Raw genomic sequence first — 27,833 nt, 5'->3', positions numbered from 1 at the left:
GGTGAAATTTCAGGTACAAAAAAAATTACGTTGCACAAGTATTTCTATTTTCAATTTCAATTGAAGAAAAATATTTGGAAGTAAGTAATTTGGTTATTTTTAAATTATTTAAAGTTGAAATTTACACTCAATTTAAATGAAAGTATAACTACAATTACATTGGGTGGAAAAAAAACTTAAGAAAATATTCACATTATGAAATTGTATATAATTTCATATAATGTGAATAATAGTAATTATGATATTATAAATTACGAGAGTAGAGACGTTTATGAAATATATTTTATAAACAAGCAAATTCAATTGAGATTATGATAAATTTGACTTGATTTAAAAAAAAAATTAGGAATATTTTAAAATTAACTATAAACACTTGAAATGATATAAAATTTATCAGTAAAATCTTGATATATAGAAAAAAAATGAAAACTTAATCAATTTAAGTATTATTTCTGAATTAAATTTGAAAATTTCATTCATAAAAATCAGTTGGATCCAAAATATAATTTGGAATAAGAGGAAGGAAAATAGTTGGTAGTAGAATTCGGTAATAGAATTTTTTTTTTAGTATTCATCTGTTGTTAAAGTAAATAATGCATGGAAAGACATTATAAAACTATTGTTCCATGTTTTACTGCTTCACAGCAATACAGAAAATTAAGTAAAATTATATCGCCGAATTATTCTACTACAATCCAAATCTTCTTGCTGACTCCAAAAAAATAAAAAGCAATGCAAGATAACATCAGAAAATACAAAATCTAATATTATATAACATCAAAACTAATGCAAAATAATATTACGGCGAAAGCTAGATAATATTAGTTTGCATAGAATCTAATATTATATAATGCAGAGCAAACAGCGACTTCTTGTATCTTTCTATTATTAGAAGTTGAGCAAGATAACGTTAGATTTTACCGATTTTCTGATGTTATCTAATATTAGGTGCTACTTGGGTCCTCGGCTAAAAACATTTAACGACTTTTTATTGTAAGCCAATAATTAAATAAGTAGTTCAAAAATAGTTTTATGATGGATGAAGATACGACGGCAACCCAGCAAAATGATTAGATCTAAATTGTATGATAATGGAATCGAAAACAAAACCTGTGGTACCAATTCTGTATTAAAACTTTGTTGAAATTGTTCCCTTTCTATTTAAACGTTTTTTCATTGAATTTAGATGTAAAGCTAAAACAGGGTTCGTACGTACCTGAAAAGAATTAAAAAATGGTATGATAAAACAAAAACAAAAAAAAATTATGATAGCATTATTAACACTTTTTAATATTTTCCAGGTGCGTATGAACCCGCAAACTGAACAGGAAGTGAGAGTTGAGTACCTGAAAACTTCATTGAAAAGTAGAAAAATAGATTTTGGTTTGCCTTTTTAAGTTTTCCTGGTGATTAACTATTCAAATTATTGGTGTTCGCATGATAATCAATCACTATTTGTAGAAGGAAAACCAAAATACACACTTTATACAAAGAGAATATATTTATTTTAAAAAATATATAAGGCAATACTATTTATTCTTAGCCTTTTTTTTAAATACAATTTATAAAATGTAAGAACTTCAAGGACCCCATGAGTGCCCAGGACCCTGAGCCCCGGGTGTGCCCATGCATAAGGAGGCACTGTTTCTAGGTGGTCTATTCATTTTGTAATGTAAATTGTTGGCTTTATTAGCATATATTAATCGGGATACTCAAATAACAAAAATGGACTTTTTATGTGTAAAAGTGACAAGTTGATTATTAGATCAAAAGTAATTTCGGGATTTATTTTTCATTTTAATATTATTATTATTATTTTCCTTTTGTAATTTCCATTTTGAACTTGTAGAGCAAAGTAAAATTCGGAGCAACTAAATAATTTTTAAGTTCGAGGGTCTAAACTTAAAGAGGCTAATTAATTTGAGCAGACGATAATTTAAGTTGCGAAATCGCGAACAAAACGATACTTTGTCTAAATGGCCATATTCAACGGATTTGAATACGTGACCCTCAAGAGCACACAATTGTAAAGACCATCTAAGATAATTTAAAAAATATATAATTGTTGAATATACTTTTTATTACTATTAATTAGACTTTTTAAAATGCTAGGTAAGCATATTCGTACCTAATTAATTTTGAATTACGAAATTACAAAATTTGAGTGAAATCGACTAAATTCTTGATTTAATATTATGAATCTTATTTAATATTATATATTATTTCACAGCTACTATTTTCGTTTTCAAATTTCGGATTTTTATTTATAATTTTTCCATGAAATTATGGATTTTTAATTTAAAATTGCGATATTAAAAAACTATTATTAAATTAATAAAAAATAATTATAAAAAAAAGTTTTTTTGTTGTTGTTGTATAGAATGCTTTTTAATTACCGAGTTTTTTCTTTTAACTGTGCTCAAAAAGCCTTAATTAAATCTAGGGGTAAGGTGTTAGTTCAAGGGATAATTTTGTATCCTTACCATAAGCAGCGCTTCGATGGCGCAGTCGTTTAAAGCCTCGCTCACGCCGCTGGTTGGAGAGTTAGGATAGTGAGTTCGATCCTTACCATAAACAGGGCTTCGATGGCGCAGTCGTTTAAAGCCTCGCTCACGCCGCTGGTTGGAGAGTTAGGATAGTGAGTTCGATCCTTACCATAAACAGGGCTTCGATGGCGCAGTCGTTTAAAGCCTCGCTCACGCCGCTGGTTGGAGAGTTAGGATAGTGAGTTCGATCCTTACCATAAGCAGCGCTTCGATGGCGCAGTCGTTTAAAGCCTCGCTCACGCCGCTGGTTTGAGAGTTAGGATAGTGAGTTCGATCCTTACCATAAGCAGCGCTTCGATGGCGCAGTCGTTTAAAGCCTCGCTCACGCCGCTGGTTTGAGAGTTAGGATAGTGAGTTCGATCCTTACCATAAGCAGCGCTTCGATGGCGCAGTCGTTTAAAGCCTCGCTCACGCCGCTGGTTGGAGAGTTAGGATAGTGAGTTCGATCCTTACCATAAACAGGACTTCGATGGCGCAGTCGTTTAAAGCCTCGCTCACGCCGCTGGTTGGAGAGTTAGGATAGTGAGTTCGATCCTTACCATAAACAGGGCTTCGATGGCGCAGTCGTTTAAAGCCTCGCTCACGCCGCTGGTTGGAGAGTTAGGATAGTGAGTTCGATCCTTACCATAAACAGGGCTTCGATGGCGCAGTCGTTTAAAGCCTCGCTCACGCCGCTGGTTGGAGAGTTAGGATAGTGAGTTCGATCCTTACCATAAACAGGGCTTCGATGGCGCAGTCGTTTAAAGCCTCGCTCACGCCGCTGGTTTGAGAGTTAGGATAGTGAGTTCGATCCTTACCATAAACAGGGCTTCGATGGCGCAGTCGTTTAAAGCCTCGCTCACGCCGCTGGTTGGAGAGTTAGGATAGTGAGTTCGATCCTTACCATAAGCAGCGCTTCGATGGCGCAGTCGTTTAAAGCCTCGCTCACGCCGCTGGTTTGAGAGTTAGGATAGTGAGTTCGATCCTTACCATAAGCAGCGCTTCGATGGCGCAGTCGTTTAAAGCCTCGCTCACGCCGCTGGTTTGAGAGTTAGGATAGTGAGTTCGATCCTTACCATAAGCAGCGCTTCGATGGCGCAGTCGTTTAAAGCCTCGCTCACGCCGCTGGTTTGAGAGTTAGGATAGTGAGTTCGATCCTTACCATAAGCAGCGCTTCGATGGCGCAGTCGTTTAAAGCCTCGCTCACGCCGCTGGTTGGAGAGTTAGGATAGTGAGTTCGATCCTTACCATAAGCAGCGCTTCGATGGCGCAGTCGTTTAAAGCCTCGCTCACGCCGCTGGTTTGAGAGTTAGGATAGTGAGTTCGATCCTTACCATAAGCAGCGCTTCGATGGCGCAGTCGTTTAAAGCCTCGCTCACGCCGCTGGTTGGAGAGTTAGGATAGTGAGTTCGATCCTGTCAACCGACATAACTACCTTAAATCTGTCGTGGCTGAAATTCCTCGTGTTGGCTTTGGTGTGAAAAATTTGGAAACGTGCACCAGCTCAGGCGTTGTCCACGTCGGCTGAACAGGGTCACATTTATGTGGCTTTCCTATTATGGCCTTTCAAGGATAGAGCCTTAAAAATGGGGCTAGGTGTTTGGCCAAGTGTCATGACCAGAAATACCCTGACTATCTCTCGTGTGGATTAATTTATGAAGATAAATGTGGAAATGTTTTCAAATTTATTTCCCTCTTTGGTAGTTTACATCTGCCTGACTTGGTGGTCCCGGATGGAGGCCTAGGCTGTATAGCTCCTACATGCCATCTACTACATCTGTAGTAGGACATCCTCTTACAGTCATAAGACTCTGAATTTAGTTAAGAGAACGCCATACCACGGGAGAAATTTTTCGTTGCAAATTCTCCTTCTTCTCCATAACAAATTTAAAATAATGAAAATGTGAGTCCAGACAAACCTACAGTAAGCCACGAAGTTTCAAATACTGAAAAGAAATTTTTAAAATATGAAAAGAAAAAAAAATAATCATGAGAAGGTAACTCAGAATAGAGAAGTTCTGTTCTAATAATTTGCTTTCATTTTGATATTTTCATTCCCCTCCCCCCCAGGGATTAAAACTTCATGCCTTACTTAAGGTTTCTGTCTGAACTCACTTTTTCTTTACTTTAAATTAGTTATGGAGGGAAAAGAGAATTTGCGACGAATGAATTCTCCCGTAGTATGGCGTACTTGAATGAATTTAAATGGAGAGGAAAGAGAATTTGCGACAAAAAGTTTCTCGCGTGCTATGGCGTCCTCTTAATGAATCTAAATCACCGTACCTGACATTTTGAAAACTCATCTATTATATTGCTCTGTATTTGTTGTAGTTCATTTACGTCGCACTAGATTTGCGTAATGGGCTACTGGCGACCGTCTGGGAAACATCCCTGAGGATGATCCGAAGAAATGTCATCGCAATTTTGATCCTCTGCAGAGGGGATGGTACCTCCGACCTGCACGCGAAGTCGAGCACTTTACGGTAGAACAGTTTAACGAGGACCCCTACGCAGACTAATCCAAGTGGTCACCCACCCACACACTGACCGCAGTCACTCTATATTACAATTAAATACAAACTTTTGCTTGGAAAATGTTGGTGTATATTGTGTTGCATGCCATCTGATATCTTTATTGTAATAGGTTTTCTTAATATGATATAGATTTATTGCAATAGGATATATATATATATTTCTTTTTTGCAATAGGTTTTTCAAATATTAATTATAGTATGTGTTTCCCAAAAATTGCTTGAAAAATATTGGTGCATATTGTGTTGCATACTTTCTGATATTTCAATAGACAGGTATTTTTTTTTTTGTAATAAGTTTTTTAAACACAAATTACTGTATAGCTTGATGTCAATTATCATAATTTCGAATTTATAAATAGTATAGTCAAGATAAATGAATTATATTTCATTCACAACTGTTATTTTTCTCCATTTTGATTCTGCATACTTATTTTGCTTTAACTAAACAGGCTACTTTTTAAAACTTTATTTTGGCCTGTGGCTGTTCTTAAAACTTCTTTTTTGAGTCGCTAGAAATCATTTTCATCTAGAACTTTGATTTGTTTCCACAATCTATCCAACCAACGTTGAAATCTAATAACAATAGTGTAGTGATAAAAAACTTTCCTCCTTCCTTTTTGATTCATGTTTGATTCAATTAATTGGTTTCGTTGTAGAATATTTTCTCTGGAAGGACATGTATATAATTAAATCTTTTTTAACACGAAGTTGTTTATTGCTTTTTTTAAAAAATTTAATTTTGAATAGTAATTTTTAGTTGATGCTAGATTTTTTTTCCGTTTCATTATTTTGCGTCATATGAATGGTTGTTTCAGATGAAAATTCTAATAAATTTTACTCTCTCTCCCAACAAGTTAAAAATACTGAGAAAACAAGGAAAAAGATGTAAAGACTTTTTAAAGGAGAAGAAAAAATTATTAAAAAAAAAAATTGGAAAAGAAAATAAGGAAAAAAAAACTTTTCCTTACTTTATTTTAAGGAAAAGATATATATTTTATAAAAGTTAGGATAAATAATATATAAGGAAAATATTTATTCTTTTCTTACTTAATTTTAAATTTTTTTTTTTGTAAATATTTCTTTAAAAATATTTTCTAATATTTTTTTCTTTTCCTCTAAAAAAATATTTTTCCCTGTTTTCTTTATATTTTTAACTTATTTTATAAGTTCTATGCACTTGCAGCTTATGAGCAGTGAATAAAATATTTTTCTTAATTTTCTTCGGTAATCTCTGTTTTCTATTATCATTTTTGTCTTTATTATTAGTGTATATATATATGCATACACTCACAAATTATCTAGTCTTAGGAGAAACAACTGGAAGACTATTTTGCAATATACATACATTTACACTGTATTTTAAAAACAAGAATCTTTACTTATAGAACTACATGTATATTTAATTTATAATTATATCCAAGCATTCATAAGGTTTTATTCATCTCCAAAAATAGAGAATTTATGTTGTAATTTTCTTGCCACTTTTTTTGTTGTTGCCTTCATCAAGAACTAAGATCTGAGAACTCTCAAAGATTTTTTAACAGTGGTAGGTTAAGCATAAAAAAATAAGTGATAATGTAATTTTTCATGATTGAAACAATATTTAACCAAGTAGTTACATGTCTTTTCACATCAAACACGCCTTGATATGGTACATAATATTACAAAATAAGTTATAATTAATTTAAAAAGAAGAAACTGAAACTCCTACAGTAAAGAAAACAAATCAAAAAGTCTAGTTTATATTTTTTAATGTAAAAAATGAATTATGATGGTTAGAATACAGCAACATTCTTTTGGCTATTAGACATTTTTCTTTAACACATCTTTTTTAAGTGAGGCAACAATTCCCCAACAGGGACGTACATATACAATATTAACCGTAATACAGATAAAATCACTTTACATATCTTGTAATGTTTATTTTCTACTCTAGATGTTAAGCTGTGAAAAAAATATAAACCAAACAACAAAACATTAACAAAAACACAACATTTTATTTTTATGATAATCTAAAGCACTACATACAAAAAAAAGAGACACATTAAATCTAAAAGATACCAGTAGATGTTTTTTCATCACATAATCTGAAACAAACTGCTAGGCCATTAAATGCCTTCAACAGATTAAATTGTTTTTTTTTAGGGAGCAAAAATTGATCATGCTAAGGCACGCATATTATTAATTACAATTTTAAAAATAAACTGTCTATTCACTAACCGCACTGTACTTTGATAAGTGTATCAAATTCGGAAAATAATCCGACAAAAAGAATTTAAAAACATTTCTAAGAACTCCAATAAAATTTAAATTATTGCAAATTTTATGTGCTTTCCTTCTAAATTCCATTGGATAACCCATCACTAATGACAATCATGCCTAGGGGTCAGGCACATGATAATAAAACATATACTTTTTAACTACTTAATCACAATAAAATGTATAAATTGAAGAATAAAATAAAACTTATAAACTTATCAAGTAGCTCAAATGAATATATAGAAATATTTTTTTAATTGAATTTTGTACTAGAGACCTTCTATTTTTAACTTTTAGTAAATTACCCAAATTATGAGTTTTTCCTTTTACTTTGCTTGCTACTCAAAATTTTGTCAAATTTTTGTAGGATTTAAAAAGTTCAAACATTTAACAGCGAAAACTGCATCATAATACAAATTTATAACTACTTACTGACTAAAACTCATTCCCTTTTTTTTCTATATTATTGTTTAAATTAAAACCATCTTACTCAAAAATAAACAATTATGTGAAATTAATATTAGGCAGGTAGGTATTATTATTCACGTCGCACTAGAGCTGCACAATGGACTATTGGCGACAGTCTGGGAAACATTCCTAAAGATGATCCGAAGACATGCCATCACAATTTTGCTCCTCTGAAAGGAGGATTGCTCCTCCGCCATAGTAACTCAACGACCTGGGCGCGAAGTCTAGCACTTTACAGTGAAACAGTTCAGAGAGGAACAATACCGTGCACCCTCAGTCCCTACACAGGCAGATCAAAGTGTTCACCCACCCGCTTACTGACCGCAGCTAGTGGTGCTTGACTTCGGTGTTCTACTGGGGAAAAATGAATTAATATTAAAACCCTGCTTCTTAATTTCATTTGGATAACTAATTTTATTATTACAAACTTTATTAGAGGAAATAAGGAGCTGCCTTGCCAACACTTGCCATTGTTTTTAAAGCTGCCACTAATAGCATTATCAGAACATGATTTAATGAGTAGGTACTTCTTGCTCAGTTTAAAAATGGAAGAAAAAAAATATTCAACAGGGATTTGTGCACATTATAGACCTGACAAAGATTTGATTATCAACACAAATATAATAATAATAATATATTGAAAAAAAAAACTAGTCATGACCCAGCATATTCATCATAAGCTTGTGCAATAATTCAGGTAAAATTAAATGATTATGAGGACACACATTACTCATTCATTAGTACAGACTTACATAAATTGCAACTATTTCTTTAGGAAGTTTGATGAATCCTAGGAGACACTAAAAGAAACCTTTTGAAACATTACGACATGGCCAGTAGTAGAAACCTCCGTATTCTTCTGCAATGAGATGGAAAACTTCTAGGATTCATCAGCCGAACCAATGACAAATACTTATGACTCTCAGTCAAAAATAAACCAGCAGTTTCTGCCATCATGATGCCTTAATTCTGTTACAGAGGCTTCATGTGAATTTAAATGAATAACATTTATGAATAACAATAATGAATAACATTAACTAGTGGCTTCAATAAAGCAAATCTGAATAATGCATGGAAATACATAATACATGGAAAAAAAATCAGAATATCGATTAAGTGTTAATAACAACAGACTAAAGGACTCATTTAATAGCTTTTAATATTTAAGGATTAAATCTTTTAATATTTTGAACACATTTTTTTTTATTTCTGTAAATATAGCTATTAATAATTTTCAAGTAACAACATATGCAGTACAATGCATCTAAATTTACATTTTCTTTCCTTACTTTAAAAAATATTTATAAAACAGAAAATATTAATGAAATTAACAAGTAGTTTTAAAGGGGTATAACATAATGTACAATTAATTTATCCTTATTTATATAGAGCTTATTATATCATTAATGCCTTAGGTCTTTAGTAATCTATCATTGCAAAACTGAACACATTTTTCCCCCAAATATAAGTAAGTAGTACCATTAAGAGAAATGAGAACAATGAATGAAAAATACACTTCTAAATAAAGACTAAATATATTAAAAAACATAAAACAAACAGCAGACAAAAAAAAAATTTCCATCAATACTTTCAATTAGTTAACATTAAAACAAACTTGTGACTATACATTACATGAATTAATCAACTTGATATGTATGAAGCAAAACTTTTAAGTGATTATTTCTTGGTCGAATAAACAAATTGCATTGACAAAATGTAATAACAAATGATACTAAATTATGAAATGAAATTAACAAAACAAACAAAATAAACACTAAAAAAAACGTAAATAATGATCCCTAATTTAAACACTAATTCCATACAGAGCAAATACTAAAGAAAACTTATCGTTTAAATAGTGGTAAAAGGATTCAGTGTTAAATGGAAAGATAATCCAAGAAATGAGCACCTTATTTAGGAACAGTTTTGATTTCTCTCAAATTCACAGCAAAAATTTTTTAACATAGAAGTTAATAAACCATATGAGGAAATAAAATCAAATAACTCTACAGTTAACATAAAAGACAAGAAGTAATGTAAATTTAAAAAAGCTCATATGGGTATCTTAAAACATTCATATTCAGTCAAAGCTTTAATTGTCTTCTTTTAAGCATTATGAAACTTATCTTATACCCATTACATAAAATTAAGTTTTATATATTTTAAGTTCCAATGATTAATGTTCACACAATGCTAATTGATACAGCTCATATCAGCTAACTGAAATATGATATGCAGAATTAAATTAGAAATTTTAAATATCAATGAATGATAATCTATTATGAAGGAATGATACATTACTAAATCAGGTTATTGTAACTAATTAGGATGAAATCAAAGTTACTAAGAACTGCTATTTTTTGCTTTGTGCAACAAATAATTAAGTATCTATTATATTTAGTGAATGTATCCAGTAGAACCTACTTAAGTTATCAAATAGCAAATATAACATCACAGATAACACACATTTCAGTAGGGAATTCATGCATTAAAAATTATAAAAAAAGTTCACGATTTTGTAAAAATCTATTGAAGCAATTTTTGAAACTAAATGACAAACCTTTAAAGTTTCAACAGTTTCATAATAAAAAAATTCGCAAATAGAACAGACTAGTACATTTAAAATGAATCACAGATAAAATTCAATATATGGGCAGGCAGAATAATTTTTCGTTATATATATATATTTTTCAGTAAAGATGAAACATAATTAAATAAATGTCCATAAATATTAATTCAGTGTTGCTTAGCAGACTTTACCAGACTAAAAAGTGAAAAATAGTTAATACGCAACTTTAAGAATACAACGATAAAATACAGCTTTCTTCTTCCACTACTTCACAGGCACAAAATGGCAGTTGTAGCCAAACACATGAATAAATACGCAATACCAGTCAAACAATTAATTACGTTTCAAACATGCTTCTCATGTCAGCCAGAGCTTTCTCAATGTGTCCTTTAAACCTCTCAGAATTCTGTAAAAAAATAAATAAACATTAACATTACATTATCAAATATTAAGTTCAAACATATTTCTTAAATAGGTAGTTTTATGAAAAAAAGAATTTTTATTAGAGATAATATTAATTTTTTTTTAATTAGCTTAAACCTAATGACTATTTGAAAAGATATGACAATATGACAGAATAATTACTGAAATGGTTTTAAAATAAATTAGTGACCTTTCTAAAATTTAATTGCAAAATATAATCTAAAAGTGAATAATCTAATTAAAAAATAAATATAGCAAGGATGAAAATATTTCATTCCATAGTTGTTTCAAAGCAAAGTGAATCAGTTCAAAGAACTCCAAACCTACAAATTGAGAGCAAAATCTGACTAATTGCAAAGATGGACTTCAAACAATAAGGTTAAAGAAAAGAAAAACAGAAGATTAGCCAAAGATTTGTTTTTACACTGCTGCCAGAATTAGAAATCTATAACAAAATTCATCTTTAGTATTTCTTATATGAATATACTAATTGGAGACTTACCTCTTTTAATTAACTCTAATGTTAAAATAAATAATAAAACTAAATTTTAAAACCAATATATTGCATAATTTTAAGCACAAAACAATATAAATAATTATATATTTATAAACTTTAAAAAAAAATTAAAAAACACTTTTTCAACCAGAACAAGGCTGCGGGAAATTTTTGGGGAAATTTCTTATAGCAATAGCTAAATGTATGTTTTGATGCATGATTATTTGTTTTGTAAATTTTATTAAAAGTTATTTTGTACTCTCATACGAAGTCAGTTTTGTACTCTCATCAGTAGTTCATACGAAATGCCTCTTTTTTCCTGCTCTCATGGTGAATCTTTTAAAAGTAGGCAAAATTATAAAAAAATTAAAAGCTTTGATATTTAATTGCCGATCTCTCTATATATTTTGCAAAAGGCATAATGGTAGTTTGCAGCCCTGCAAATAGAGCATTTAAAAAAGAAAATTACAAGTGATTGTTACAAAATAAAAACAAATGCAAATTGGTGACATTTTTTCCTGCTCTCATGGTGAATCTTTTAAAAGTAGGCAAAATTATAAAAAAATTAAAAGCTTTGATATTTAATTGCTGATCATCTCTCTATATATTTTGCAAAAGGCATAATAGTAGTTTGCAGCCCTGCAAATAGAGCATTTAACCCCTTAACTGCCGAGTAAAATTTACGTGATTCACTCCCCAGTGCCACCGTTTTTCGCTCAAGTGAACTTTCTTACGCGGTGTTTCGGTGGGGTAAAATGATGCACGCGTTGCAATTTAAAAACAGTTTACTTTTACAAGACAAGAAAAAGGAAAGAAAGATAATACAAAATTTAAATTAAATAATAAAAATACAATATAAAAGATGTTAAAACTTAGCTGTTGTATGATAAATCCTGAAACATGGTTGTACACATAAACCAACATCACATTCATTGCATTGATAGCGGGATTGACGACGAATTTTTTTCTTGAACAAACAGCACATTTTCGCGATGCATTTGAAGGCGTTGATGGAAAGAATAAAAAGTACCAAATACACGCGGGAAATGAAATCGATAAAAGAATAAATCCGACCTTACTCAAAAAAAGACAAGCAAACGATTAGTACGATATCACTTTTCCATAACATCCTTTTCCCATTCCCCCTTCTCCGAAATTAGTAATATATTTGCAAAGCAAACACTTTCAAGGTCATTTTACTGCATTCTGAAGTAGGGGTGTAGTTCTATTTATAGCAGCGCAATGCAAAGCATCGTACTTCGGGAAAGCGTATATATACGCCTGCGGCAGTTAACACATCGTCTGGCCGAGACGTATATATACGCCCGCGGCAGTTAAGGGGTTAAAAAAGAAAATTACAAGTGATTGTTACAAAATAAAAACAAATGCAAATTGGTGACATTTTTTCCTGCTCTCATGGTGAATCTTTTAAAAGTAGGCAAAATTATAAAAAAATTAAAAGCTTTGATATTTAATTGCTGATCTCTCTATATATTTTGCAAAAGGCATAATAGTAGTTTGCAGCCCTGCAAATAGAGCATTTAAAAAAGAAAATTACAAGTGATTGTTACAAAATAAAAACAAATGCAAATTGGTGACATTTTTTCCTGCTCTCATGGTGAATCTTTTAAAAGTAGGCAAAATTACAAAAAAATTAAAAGCTTTGATATTTAATTGCTGATCTCTCTATATATTTTGCAAAAGGCATAATAGTAGTTTGCAGCCCTGCAAATAGAGCATTTAAAAAAGAAAATTACAAGTGATTGTTACAAAATAAAAACAAATGCAAATTGGTGACATTTTTTCCTGCTCTCATGGTGAATCTTTTAAAAGTAGGCAAAATTACAAAAAAATTAAAAGCTTTGATATTTAATTGCTGATCTCTCTATATATTTTGCAAAAGGCATAATGGTAGTTTGCAGCCCTGCAAATAGAGCATTTAAAAAAGAAAATTACAAGTGATTGTTACAAAATAAAAACAAATGCAAATTGGTGACATTTTTTCAAAAAAAATTTTTTTTTTAAAGAATGTAACATATAATGGTGCACAGATTTAATCAATATATTTTTCCTTTGAAAACATTTTTTTAAATTGTTAATCTAAACATATTGTTATAGTATTATAAAAACAAATTGTTAAAATTGAAAAAAAAAATAAAATAAAAACGAACAAAAACATAAAAAAACAAATTGTTAAAACTGAAAATAGCAACAAACTAATCATATTTTTTGCAGGTAATTTATAAAAAATAAGTTTAAAAATGTTTTTAAGCTCACTGAATAGTTCACAAAAATCATTCATAAATGAATACTGCTGTATTATATTCTTTATAAAGGAAATTATCCAAACGGAATTCAAACGTATACATACTGTTTCAGGTGATGATACTTTGCTAGATATATGAAAGAAAACTGTGTCTTCTCCAGCAATTATATATGACACACCATAACCATCATCTGCAACCTAAAATTGAAAAGCAAAAACTGAGTTAATAAAAAAATAAATAAAATATGTGATTAAGTAGAAAATCAGGTTTAGCAACAGACGGGGATCCAGAAAACTCAAGCAAAGTTTTAGATGGTAAAGATTTCATGTACAACATTCATAATAGCAACTCAATAATAGTTTGGATTCCTGCAGTCACAAAATAAATAAAAACATCTTTTTATCTGCGCAGCACATTTTTTTTACCAATAGTTACCTAGTTGCGTTTATCTTTTTTGAACAATGAATCTTTATCTTCGAGAAATTCTTACTATTAGTTTTCATTTTATAAAATCAAACTAACATGGTTTTAAAAATATGGGTATTTCCCTCAGCCCTTTAGTAGTATTTTTATTTATTAAAAGAATTAATACAGTGCACTCCCGATAATCCGGGTTAATCACCGGGACAGGTCGCACGGACAATCGAAAAACACGGATAATCCGAAAATTCCTTTAATTAAAGACAAATTCAATATCAGTACAAAAAATTACTGACATTTGCATGCATATCATCAAACTAGGAATTTTCCTTATTAAAAAATGTGTAATGAGTCTTCGCTACATATCGATACACATATTTTACGAACAGCAGTAATGTCACTGTAATCAAATCCTCCCATATAATCCAATAAAGTTTCCACAGAGCAGCAGAATGAGAAATTGTATTTCCCTCATTTACTACATCTTCTGCATCAGTTACTATCATCACTATTTGATTTAACAACATAACGATGTCTTCATCAGTCAAATACTGGAAGCCAGGCTCACATGCATCACTTAGAAACCAATCTTCTAAATTTCCATCAAGAATTTCGAAATCTTAGATTTCTTTTGCTTGTTCGAGAATACTGTTATCATATTTTTCTTGAACATCTGAAGAGGATTGTTTATCAAGCGGTATGATCTTTCTCCAAGATCATGATAACGTAGACGATTTTACCTTTGGCTATGCTGCTGATATTCCATATACTGCAATCCAATAACGAATATTGCTTCCAAAAATTTGGTAGTGGTATAACTTCATGAATCAAATATTTTTAATCTTGAAAATGTTTCTGTTTATATTTTTTGTGTGACTCCGGAATGAGTACGGATAATCCGCAAACCGGATAATCCGCGCACGGATAATCGAGAGTGTACTGTATTTATTATTAAAATTAACTTTCATAATTACGTCACAATTATAAAAGGAAGCATCAAATTATTTTTATGCATTTTATAAGTCATTGATACTTTTATTTTAAAACTATAAATCCTTTTGCTTTTATAATTATCATAAAAGAGTCTACTGAACACAAGTGTGTAGAGTAAGGTGGCAAATGGAGTAAACAAGTAAACTGAGGAGCTTAAAAAATTAAATTGCCTTGAATTATAATAAAAAGTCTAAGGTTCAATTTTCTAGAACTGTTAGAAATGATATAACAACAGTTAGAAATGCCATAACAGTTAGAAATGACATAATTTTTATAAATCTACTTACAGGCCCAAATCCTCCACCAGCAGAAATATGATCAGGATATTTTTTCAAATCTATCATATCTGTTTGCCCATGAGGAGTCTAATGAAAGAAAAGAAAATTTCAAAAAATTGATTATTGAATTCAATTTGTATCCTTTTATTATACAAGATACCCATTACAAATACTTTGTATCACTTGCATAAGTATAGTATTGTAAAAGCACAACAATAAATTCAGAATTAACTATTCAAACCAAATGATTTCAAAATTAACTATCTAGCTCAAATTACTAAGCAAATAAAAGTTCACAAACTAAAGTATAATGTTAATTAACTTAGTAAGAGCACCATGTCCAAGAGGTCATGAGTTCAAACCCAAACTGGCCGAAGACTCCCCGTGTAGTAAAGGGTGACTGGTGCACATTAAATTTGTTGGGTCACAAAGTCCTCCATGCTCTTATAAGAATTTACACCTCTAGGGATACGGAATTGGAAATTGATCGTTCTCTGGCTCAGGACAAAATTACGATCCATGGATAAACGAATGGATCTGCCTGATAAAACGGATTGAGACGAATGTGTATGGCAGAAGTCGAATTCTTGGTCATAGATGGTGACACTGGAAAACAAAACGAAGTGCACCACCTTTCCCCAATGTCAATAATATACAATAAACTAGACTTAATGACTAGACTAATATAAATAAACTATATAAAATGACAGGAACAATAAACTTTGAACTCGAAATACTATGATTAAAAAAAAACTATACCTGGCTAGTAGAGAGTTTCCAAGGTTCACTTAATACTTCATTCAAAAATGGAGATTCTACATTGAGGTATCTAGCTACAACATACAGGCAGAACATGTGCCTGTCGATTCCTTTTCCACACATTGCATCCTGATACCCTCTCTGATGCCTCTGGCAAGCTTTACGCAACAAATTAATCTTCTCCTCATTCTAAAAATATAAATAACATTGCTGTAATATAAAGCAAATTAAAAATTTTATAATGAGACAAAAATACTCTTGTTAAAAGAAATAAAAAAACATATACTATTGATAATAGATTATAGAGTAATGAGATAAGAGAGAATAATATATAATAGTAATAATAATAATAGGTAAGAATGACTATAATTAAAAACAAACAATATAATTGATGGATAAAATATAAAAGAGATAATGAGATAAAATTAATAGATAAGAGATTTCTATAATCTATAATAATAGTAATAATAATAATAGGTAAGAGATGACAATGATAAATAAAAACAAATATAATTAGTAGATAAAATAATATATATGAGATAATTAGATTTGAAAAAATATATTTGAGAAACTCAATTAAAAATATAAACATTTTACAACTAATTTATCATTTCCTAATTAAAATAGTATAGCACATCAATTTATGTATTACATTTAACAATTTATTATTAACTGCAAAAGTCAAAAAAGCTTAAAAATACATAGGTTGCTAAAGAACCTTTAACATAAGATTAATTTTTTCTTTTGTAACTAAATATTAAAGGAACAGACAGGTTTATGGGATAAGGTTATTTTTAAGAGCTGTTACCTATGAACAAGTCAGAACTTTATATTAAATTAAAAATTTTAGTGATGTGTTACCAAAGTGTAAGTCCAAACCTAATGATAAAAAACAAAAACAATTTTAATCAGCCATCCTTTATTAAAATCAACTTATTCTTTAAAAAAATCATTAATCAAATTTAAATCAAATGATATATTTTCTTGAAAAAAAAATCACTCATTTGAAAATTTACAAAGCATTTTAATATTAGATTCGTTAAGACTATTGAGTTTCATAGTTTTAAAACTAAATGTAAATATATCGTTGTGTTAATAAGTTTCAATTCGCAAAATTGCATAACTATTTATTGTGAACTAAATAGCAGCATTTTTTTATAATGCAGCAATATAGTTTTAAATTTATTGTTAAAATTTATTTTGAATAATAATTCAATTAGAATTATATTTATAAAACTTAACTAAATATAAAAAAATCAGATCTTATCAAATCAAAAAATATGATTTAAGTAAAATAAAACAAATTTAAATTAAATAAACAGGAAACCTTTTTACAATTTTTAAAAAAAAAAAAACTATCCAATTTTGATTTTAATTAGTTAAATCTAAATAGCAAAAACTATTGGTGCTAAAATTTTCAATATAAGCCAAAATTTTCAATTTTAATCAATAATTTAAAAAAAAGCCAATGCCAAATCATATAATACAATGAAGAATTTACAAAGATAAAATTAAATAGAATAAATTTCACTAATAATCAAATAAAAATTAAATCACATAATATAATATTAGCAATTTATTTTTGAAAAAAATATGAAATGCAACTATGTTTGTTTTCTTAGAAAGATTTTTAAGTTTAACTTCCATGCGAGCTCCAATAACGGCATATAAAATATGGTTTTAATATGATCCACTTTCATGTCTTTAATCTGTAAGTACCATCCTTTAACAGAGAATTACAATTACAATCATAGAATTACAATTGGATTTAACAAAACCATCTTTGAATAGTTAAAACTAATTTGCTTTCATTGAACAAAAAAACAAACATTGTTTTGTCCTGTACCATAGCAACTGGTAAAATTTTCTAGTGAAAGGTTGTCATACCATCTACCGACTTTGGTGAAAGTTAATTAATGTTTAAAGTTTTGTTATCTAAGAGTAATTTAAATTGGTTTTCTTTGAAAATAATAAACATGTATTTACCAAAATTTGTTTTTGTGCCAACATAAAATGCATTCAACAATATTGGACCACACTGTAGCTTAGAAAGGAAGAAAATACTCACTGGTGCATTTGCATCAACCATAGCCTTCACCCAAGCACAAGATTCGAGAGTAACAGGTCGAACAGTTTCAGTACGACCTTCTCGGAAAAGCCGAGTCATGGAGGCTTCATAGGTCAGGTTGAATTTTCTAGAGTCCTATGGAAAGAAAACATTGTAGTTATATGGTTGTTTTCTGTACATGTTATATGAGTAGATTTCTGTTTTTCAAAAATAAAAAAAGAATAAAAACTATTGTAAAGAGAATTTTTTTTAATGAAGAAATGAAATAAAAGGTTTTGGAGTTAATGTAGTTAATGCTGAATAATATTTACAAAAGGGGTGAAAGAATATTCTTACTACACATTTCATATCTCTGAGCAATGAATAACAAAATCAATTTCCAAATAATTTTTAAAAAATATATTGTTACATAAAAGAAGCACACAACACAGAATAAAATCACATTTTTAGAAGCTAAAACTGAAAAGAAGTAAACTAAAAACAACAGTTACTTAGTCATTACATGCTGCATGTACAGTATATGCACAAAATTGTATATTATTTATTTGGAGCAAAAATGTCAAGTTCCAAATTTTTATAACTCCACAAATATATTATACAAATCAAACAAAATACAAAAATGTTATTTATTTTGTAAATGTTTATAAATAAAATGAACGCTTCTGACAAAGTTGTGCAAGAGAACAAAATAAAAATTTTCTAGGTACTAGAAAATTTACATTTTAAAATGACCTTAAAAAAATATACATATATTAAGAAATTAAAATTTTTTTTGACTTAGAAATTTAACATTTCCTTGACTTTTTAGGAGACTAAAAATTTCCCCGAATCTTTAAGGCTACCTAGCTTACTCAGCACCAAGATGTATCATTTTAGAAATGTAACAATTAATTTCATTTCCTACATGAAACATTGCACGAACACGCAGATTTTCAATATTGCATATGTAGATTTAAAAAAATAATTATTTTGTTCATAATTTTGATTGCCAGTACACAAAAAAATCTGTGTGCTCTATTCCAACGTGAGTAACAGTTTTGAATTAGGTGGAACTCAGATTATATGGAGTCTACAGAATAGCCAAAGTAAAATTCTCCACATAAATTTTAAAAATATATTGCCACAGGATAAAAAATATGATATTTTAATACTTTGAAAAAATACTTACTCTGTAATAAGCTAATTGCAAAGCCATTTGAATATAAGCATCTGGACTGACTTTACATTTTTTCATGAATCCTTTACCATATGCATCATGCATTAATAGTTTGAGATCAACATCTGCTATGGCAGTTTCAGCAGATTGTTTGCAGTTGTCTATCACAGTAATGACCTGAAATGTTTATGAAAACAAATGCATGATTTTATGTCTCCAATATTAATATTTCAAAAAGTTATTTTAGAATTGAGCGAAAGAAAAAGTGGGATTTAAATAAATAATCCTAAGAAAGTGAAGCAGTAAAATTATTACCTGCTTAAAAATTTCCTTTGTTTCAAAAATATCTATATAGCAAATAACAGTCAGCTGGTTTCAAAATAGAAAAACCTCTCCATAGCACTTGGAAATGCATTTTATCTTGATTTGCCTGTGGTTGTCCTTTTTTCTGTATTTCATTTTATTTCCCTCTCGGTTACTGTGGTTTCTCTAGTTTTGTTTCTCACCTTTATTTTACATTAGCAACTTCGCGTTTTTTATTTTAAATCAATTTTGCTTTATCTCGTTTATGCCTGGCAAATTTTGAAAACGGTAACATATTTTTGAAGCGCTTGAAGCATGTCGATTGATTGATTGAATGTAGAGTTTAATGGCACAAAATCCAAATGTGGACATGCTGCGCCAAACAATATGTTTATACATGTCAAAATTGAAGTGCATACTTATTTTCCTAAATATAATTAAAAATTGATAAAATCATATACAAACAATCAACGGTAATATTGGAATAAAATCATGTCAACGTTAAAACACAGTAAAATAGTATAAAAGTAAGAATATCCTTCTAAAAATGAATAAATTCTTGAACAGAATAAACTTATATACAATTTAAAATGCTAATAGCACTTAAAAATGCAAAAATGTTCGGATGATGAGAGTCACCTAACAAATCTCCCATAGATAAAATAGAACTGCCAAAAAAGGCAAGACGATGTCTGTTAAAATACGGGCAAGTGAATAAAATATGGTGAATCAAAAGTAAAACATCACAAGTGTTACATTGAGGAGGTGGTTCACCAAACAACAAATGAAGATGGGTCAGTCTGGTGTGTCCGATTCGCAGACGGGTAAGCTTAACATCTGCACTACGTAGTCGCAACACAGGGAAGGGTTCCAAATTTGACTTATGAGCGTGCAACTTATTATTCACTTGGTTATCCCACTGCTGCTGCCATAAAGATTTTATATACTTTTTAATATGCATTTTTACATCTCAGAATGGTATAGATAAATTTAAAGTAGTAGTAGCAGATCGTGCTGCTGTATCGGCTAAATCATTGCCTGGGATTCCAACGTGACTTGGAACCCAGCAAAATAAAATATCGAAACCATTTTTATGAAGATTAAATAGCAAATGCTGTATAAAACACAAAATTGGATGAGTTTCATTGTCAAAATGGTTGAGTTGGCGCAACACGCTCATACTATCTGAGTAAACGCAGTATTTTCGATTCAAACTAGCTGAAATAAGCCTTAATGCCAACAGAATTGCAACTGCCTCAGCGGTGAATACGGAACACATAGTTGGTATTTTATAACTGTAGGTGTCGTCAGCAATAACAATACCACAGCCTACATAGCCAGGACATTTTGAGCCATCTGTGAAAACCGGAACATGTTGACAAGATTGATGACGATGAGCTTTGTATAGTTGCTGAAAAATGATGGGCGCAACATGAGATTTACTATGTACATCAAATGGAGAATGAAAATGATATTGTGAAACGTTCCAAGGTGGAATAAGCGAGTGATCGACACATTGTGTTGTTGAGTCACAGATATTGAATGATTGGTTGAGCGAGCACATGCGAGCATTAAAAGGGCGAACATGTGAGGGTCGAGCATCATAAATCCGCTCTAAACTTACTGGAAGTGTTTCACGTTTAAGAGGGTGTGATGTGGATGAGACAACGTGAAAATAATATGTTAGACTGAGCTGCATGCGTCTCAAATCTAGAGGCAATTGGTGACACACAGCATACAGGCTTTCAACTGGAGAAGTACGAAATGCGCCGCTACATATACGCAAGGCAGTATGATGCACTGTATCCAACCTTTTAAGGTGAGAAGCTGAGGCAGTGCCATATACTGCACAAGCGTAATCAATACGCGATAGAATAAGTGCTCGATATATCCGTAGTAAGGCAATACGATCTGCACCCCAATGCGTATTTGAAATGACGCGTAACATGTTCATAGTTTTCTCACACCGTTTTCGCAACTGTCTAATATGAGGGCCAAATGTCAACTTCTTGTCGAAAATCACTCCCAAAAATTTAGTTTCTTCAACTACGGGTATAGCAATGTTATTAATGTGTATGAAGGGATCATTATGCAGCCTGAGCAACCGACAAAAATGCATGCATGAACTTTTGGAGGGGGAAAGTGTATGCCCATTCTCATCACACCATTTGATGGTTTTATTCACAGCAAGTTGAAGTTGACGTTCAATCACTCGCATCTCAGATCCTGAGCATGAGACGTTGAGATCGTCAACTTATAGTGAACCAAAAACTGTAGGTGGTAAAATATGTAAGATGAGAGATACATGAACGATGAAAAGTATGACACTCAGAACGCTACACTGTGGAACACCTTCAAATTGAATGTAGACATCAGAAAGTGTATTACCCAGTCTGGCTCGAAAATACCTCTGTCTCAGAAAGTTTTCAATAAATGCAGGGAGATGACCTCGATGACCCATGTTAAACAAAGCCTTTAGAATGCTGTAACGGCATGTTCGATCGTACGACTTCTCAATATCAAAGAAGATAGAGATAAAATGGCTACGTCGAACAAAAGCATTAAGAATATGCGATTCCAAAGCAACAATGTTGTCTATAGTCAATCTGCCCTTGCGAAATCCACTTTGAAAGTCGGGGATTAGATGTTTCCTCTCTAGATAATAGACAAGTCGAGAATTTACCATGCGCTCGAGAGTTTTGCAGAAGCAACTCGTCAGCGCAATTGGGCGATAATTAATCGGATTTTTCGCATCCTTACCTGGCTTCAAGATAGGTATGACAATTGCCTCACGCCAATTAGTAGGAAATATCTGTTCTAAACATATTCGATTGAAAAGATCGAGAATATTGCGCAAGGAGACAGTAATAAAGTGGCGTAGCATGCAATATGTAATTCCATCGGGGCCAGGACTTGTATTGGGAGCTTTCGTAATTGCTCGTAGTAATTCTATAAAAGTAAATGGTTGATTATACTGCAGTTGCTGTCGAGTCACAAAATTTAGTTTATTTTTTTCCGCAACGCGTTTATGGTTTTGAAACGCTCTGCTGTAACTGTCAGGGCTGGAGACGGCAGCAAAAGCTTCACCTAGGATGTTACTCACATCTACAGGATCTGAGTAAATAGTACCGTGTCTTTCAAACACCAGAAGATGGAATTCACGGTACATACCATTCGCCTTTTTAACTCTCGACCAGACTTGTCTGGGAGACGTTGTAGATGTGATAGATGAAACGTAACGCTTCCAAGACTCCCTTTGACTTTGGTGCCTTATCCTACGAAAGAAAGCTCTAGCTCGTTTATAAGCCACAAAATTAGCGTTTGTTGGATAGCGACGGAAGATGTTCCACAATCTCTGCTTCTCTTTGTGAGCCGCAGAGCAATCGGCATTCCACCATGGTCGGCGGTGACGGGGAAGAGAGGTAGATGTTTTCGGTATGCTAACTTCGGCAGCATGCATTATTACCGAAGTTACGTTTTCAACTGCATCACTTATATTGCTAGAGTTAACCATATCTTCAGTGAAATCAGCAAGCTGATTAAAGAGACTCCAATCAGCATGATGATATATGAAGACAGAGGGTCTAGGAGTGATATTACTAGTAGATGAATATGAAATGATGACAGGAAAGTGATCGCTGTTATGAAGGTCATCATCAACTGAGAGTTGTGAGAATGGTAAAATTGCCGGTGAACATAAAGCTAAATCTATGCAATGGAAAGTCTGTGTGGGTGCATGAAAATATGTGTCCTCTCCTTGATTCAGTAAACATAAGTTATGATCAATAATGAGTCTTCCTATTTGACATCCGCGAGCATTGGAGTCAGAACTACCCCATAATTCGCTGTGACCATTAAAATCCCCTAATAGTAGAAAAGGTGGGGGCAGTTGATGAATCAATGAGTTTAAATCGATTTGAGTTATAGCAGCATGTGGAGGTAAGCAAACAGAGCAGATTCTAATGGAGATGTTAACGTAAATTTGAACGGCAACAGCCTGTAATGGAGTCGACAATGAAATGAGAGATGATGGGAAACTTGTAGAGATTAATATTGCAACACCACCGCTAGGTCGATTAGTATCAACGCAATCCTTTCGATGGCAGACATAGTTGCGAAGTTTAAAATTGTCTGATGATACCAAAAATGTTTCTTGAAGCGCGAGACATAAAGGGTGATATTTAGATACAATATCTCTGATATCAGAGATTTTATTTCTTGCACTGTGACAGTTCCAAGAAATAAGGGAAATTGTCATTATTTCTTTTTCTTGGATGTGGATGGAGGTGCGTCATCCATCGGAAGTTCATCAAAAAGCGATTCATCTTCTGAAGGATGTAACGTTAAAATATCATCTGCCTTCTGTGCAATGGCAGAAGTAGATTGATTAGAGTACTGATTAAATTTAGGATTTTTCTTTTTCCGGGTGAGTCCCGGTTTTTCGCTAGGAGGGAGTTTTGACTTCGAGCGCTGCGTAAAGTCAGGCCGAGGCTTCACTGAGAAATCTGTCCGAGATGCTTTTGTAGGTGGAGGAGATGTTGAGACAGATCTACGAGGTGCTGAAGGTCCAGTAAAATTAAATATGGGCTTTTTGTTGTTCTGTGTCAATGGAATCGGAATTTTTTGATTTTTGGGCTGTGAGGGAGGGGCTGGTAGATTATCTGTTTGAGTGCTCACTGAATTATATGAAATTTTAGTAGCCACGGAATAGGATACACCCGGCCGAGGAGTACGGGCGGTGACTATCCGGCGAGCTTCACTGAACGTAACATTTTGCAACACTTTTACACTTCGTATTTCTTTCTCTTGGGACCATTTTGGACAATTCCTGGAGTATGCTGCATGCGCGCCCTTGCAGTTACTGCAAAGGGCTGGCAGCTCACAGGAAGTGTCACTATGGTCAAAACCAGAGCAGTGGGCACAAATTGGCTTGCTACGACAAGATGTTTTAGAATGGCCAAACCTTTGGCACTGAAAGCACCTTAATGGGTTTGGCACATATGGTCGTATGGGGCAGTTATGCCAGGCAAGCTTAACCGAAGATGGTAGTTTCGGTGTGTCAAAAGTAAGAATCAGATGTTTCGTAGGGATAAGTTTACCATCCCTACGTATCTTAATTCTACGGACAGCAGTTACATGTTGTTCTTTTAATTCTTCAGCGATAGTTTCCTCTTCATCATCGAGGAATTTTGATTGTGGTATTACACCTCGTGAAGTGTTGAGAGTTTTATGAGGGGAGACAGTTACTGTAAATGAGCAGATTTTCTCGCATATGGATAATATAGCAGCTTGTTTTTCGGAGACCTCAACTAAAAGATCACCCGAACGCAATTTCTTCACAGAAGCTACTTCTCCCAATACTGACAGAAGAGCCTTGTGGATTAAAAATGGCGAGACTTTTGTAAACGAAATGTTTGGTACAGTTGGATTTGTCAAACTTATTATGAAATATCGAGTGTGTTCTAACGGTAAAGGGGTTGTTCCGCTGTTTTTGCTATGGTGTGCAGAACTAAACACCTTGCCTCTATTTTCAGTCATAGAAAATTTCAAAATACTTCCACTATCAGCGGCATCACCCACCACGGAGTCCTACATGGGGGATGCAAGTAACAAAATTGAGTAACTTGACACCGATGCTAACCAATAGCTATACATCCGCGAATCACCCCTGAAGCAGCCTCCACCCTTAACGAGGTGCCCAGTAAGTGACCCCGGACTTGACCCCAGCCAACAGATGACGGTCGTGACTAGCCGGTTGATGCATACAGGTCAATATGCACCTCCCGTTTACCTGAAGCAGGGGCCAAAGCAGTGTTTTGGGGTACCAGGATGCCCCTCAACTGCCAGGATCCCCTTTTCCAGGGACACGGGTCTCCACGCACGGCAAACACGCGGGTGGTCTCTTCCCGTCTGTGTCCGATACAACAGGGTGGTATTGGACACAGACAAAGAGCCCTCACCAGTTAATGTGGCAACCACGAGAAGGGGGAAGAAAAAGGAAAAAGTAGGAGAAAAGGGAGAGGAAACGGAAGGGAGGACAGATCACTAGGGTACCCCGGGGCGTGACTCCCTGTGTTTACCTAAAGATGGTAAACCCCCTCAGGGGGCTTGAAGCATGTCAAGTGTTGTTTACTATTTATATATTTTGAAGCAAATGAAGTTTTTAATCAGGCAATATTTTTGAGATTTCTCACTAAATAAGTTTTTGCAAAACATTTTTAAACTCTGCGATCTATGAGAGTGTAACTGTGAATTAAACTGTGTTCACTATAGTTCTCCATGAATATTACAATTTTCAAGACATTAAAAGTTTGATAAGCTTACTGCTATTTAATAGTTTTCTTTAAAATTAAACGGAAAATAGTTTTATAGAACTTAACAAATTTTAGGTAAGGAGTATTAAATAAAACTATTTCAAATATTTATTCAATTTTAACTTAGGATAAATGTATAATATACATGTATTAAGCTAAAAAAAGACAGTGGAAAACCAATTACTTCAATCAATCATTAAACAATCAGTCCCACATTAAAATACAAATCAAAAATTTTTTTTTACAAAATTCATCAGGGATGTAATAATTTTTCCCTAAGACGAAATTAACATGATTATTGACTAAAACATTTTGTACAAAGACTTTAATTTCGAAATGTTTTACTTTTAGTTGCAAAAAGCTTTAATTATGAAGATGTTTTACTTTATAACATTATTCCAACAAATTAGTTCTATAAAATCATTTTAATACACATAAAAAATTATAAATGTTTATCACACATTTGAAATTTTTTTATTACAATAAAATACACAATTAGGTTTTAAATACATTTTTTTTAGTATTAGGGCCCATAAGAAATTTTATCTGAGCATTCCGTGTTTCAATGTGATTTTTTTAAAAAAGAGCATGTTTAAAACAATAAAAAAATAATGATTCATAAATTAAACTCCTTTAATCTTAAATTCACGCATTTGGAGTAATTTATACAAAAAAATAAATAATAAAAATACCGCAAGAGGAACAATGTGATTAATTATTCGGAATCTTTCAACAGATTCCGAATCTTTTGTACTTTACATTTGCGATTACATGCCTTATACCACCATTTTCTAATGACCTATTTTTAGATAAAATATGGAACTTTGCTCAGGGCTAGAGAGTTCTAAGAATATCCAGCTAACACAAGCATTAATAGAAAAACAGCACAATGAGATCAAGAAAAAAATTAATAAGAGAAGATTTTTAAATGTTGGTAAGTTTATTTATTTTTATTTATTTTTTGTTTATATATATATTTTTTTTTAATTTCAAGCTGTGTACTAACCTGCTACATGAATTATCTATGTTTTGTTGATGATTTAAATGAATATTTTCTTTTTATAAATACTGTCTCTTCAGTAGTCCCTCTTGATTCGATACAGTGAACCTTAGTATATCTATAGTGTGACATTACTAATTCAAATGAGAACCACACTCTTTTTGGGTAAAAAAACTAATACGACTATTTCTTTTCATATCTCAAAATTTTTTTTAGTAAAAAAGAAATAAAACTTTGTGTGAATATTTTCTTTTATTATCAAATACTCTACACGTGCTTTTGTGAATTTTTCTTTTTTGGATTTTATTTTAGTAAAATCACATTTTAATTCGTAAGATATCACATTTTCCTACATTCATGCTTGTTATGAATCTAATTTATCTTCACAAAATGTTTTCTTGGGAGTAAAAAAAAAAATCCACAGCTAGTGAAAATTGCATCTTGCCCCTTAAATTTTTTTCTAAAAACTGAAATTTACCTTTAAATTTCAAAATAAGAAAGTATTTACAGCATAACTAATTACATGTTACATAACTGCATAAATAAAAGAAATCGATTAATTAAAGAAAACACTACCTCAGGAGAAAAGTCCCATCTCAATCGACTGGGTGGAAATATATTGTTTCTAGACTCTCCAATACAGTTGCCATCTTCATCATAACTACAACAGAAAAATAATCCTATTTTAACATAAAAATTATCTTCTACATGTTTAATAATTGAATATTAAAAAATTCAAGTAAGAAACAACTCAATATAATTGTATACACAAGTAGAACGAAATTCTAAATACCATTTGGTGTTGAATTCTTGAGCTAAACAGAATTCCCACACATGGCCCATAATAGGAGCATCAGCCCTAGAAAACAAATAATAGTTGTTTCAAAACCGAAAAACAACATGCATTTAATCAATCTGCGAAAAGTATCCTTTTGCCAAAAAATTATGATTAGAAGAAGTCCTTCAAAGAATCAATGCATTAATATCTTTTGATGCAAAGA

General features: G+C 31.8%; 1 protein-coding gene across 2 annotated transcripts in view; it reads right to left on the bottom strand.

Annotated features, from left to right (window-relative positions):
• Positions 1 to 6,793: 6,793 nt before the first annotated feature.
• Positions 6,794 to 27,833, bottom strand: part of LOC107444761 (carnitine O-palmitoyltransferase 1, liver isoform) — a 44,996-nt gene continuing 23,956 nt past the window's right edge. For both annotated transcript variants that reach the window (XM_016058980.4, XM_071186810.2), the window contains exons 16-23: positions 27,626 to 27,691; positions 27,409 to 27,493; positions 19,228 to 19,392; positions 18,060 to 18,194; positions 15,992 to 16,180; positions 15,242 to 15,319; positions 13,646 to 13,738; positions 6,794 to 10,761 (exon numbers count right to left, since the gene is read on the bottom strand). In XM_016058980.4, coding sequence (XP_015914466.3) covers positions 10,693 to 10,761; positions 13,646 to 13,738; positions 15,242 to 15,319; positions 15,992 to 16,180; positions 18,060 to 18,194; positions 19,228 to 19,392; positions 27,409 to 27,493; positions 27,626 to 27,691 — 880 coding nt within the window. In that variant the 3' untranslated portion in view covers positions 6,794 to 10,692. The remainder of the gene's footprint in view (positions 10,762 to 13,645; positions 13,739 to 15,241; positions 15,320 to 15,991; positions 16,181 to 18,059; positions 18,195 to 19,227; positions 19,393 to 27,408; positions 27,494 to 27,625; positions 27,692 to 27,833) is intronic.

This window comes from Parasteatoda tepidariorum, chromosome 9 (assembly GCF_982258835.1).
Source record: "Parasteatoda tepidariorum strain Cologne lab strain chromosome 9, Ptep-v5.0, whole genome shotgun sequence".
Taxonomy (NCBI): Eukaryota; Metazoa; Arthropoda; class Arachnida; order Araneae; family Theridiidae; genus Parasteatoda; species Parasteatoda tepidariorum.
The sequence above is the reverse complement of the archived record's forward strand: the minus strand, read 5'-3'. Positions and strand labels throughout refer to the sequence as shown.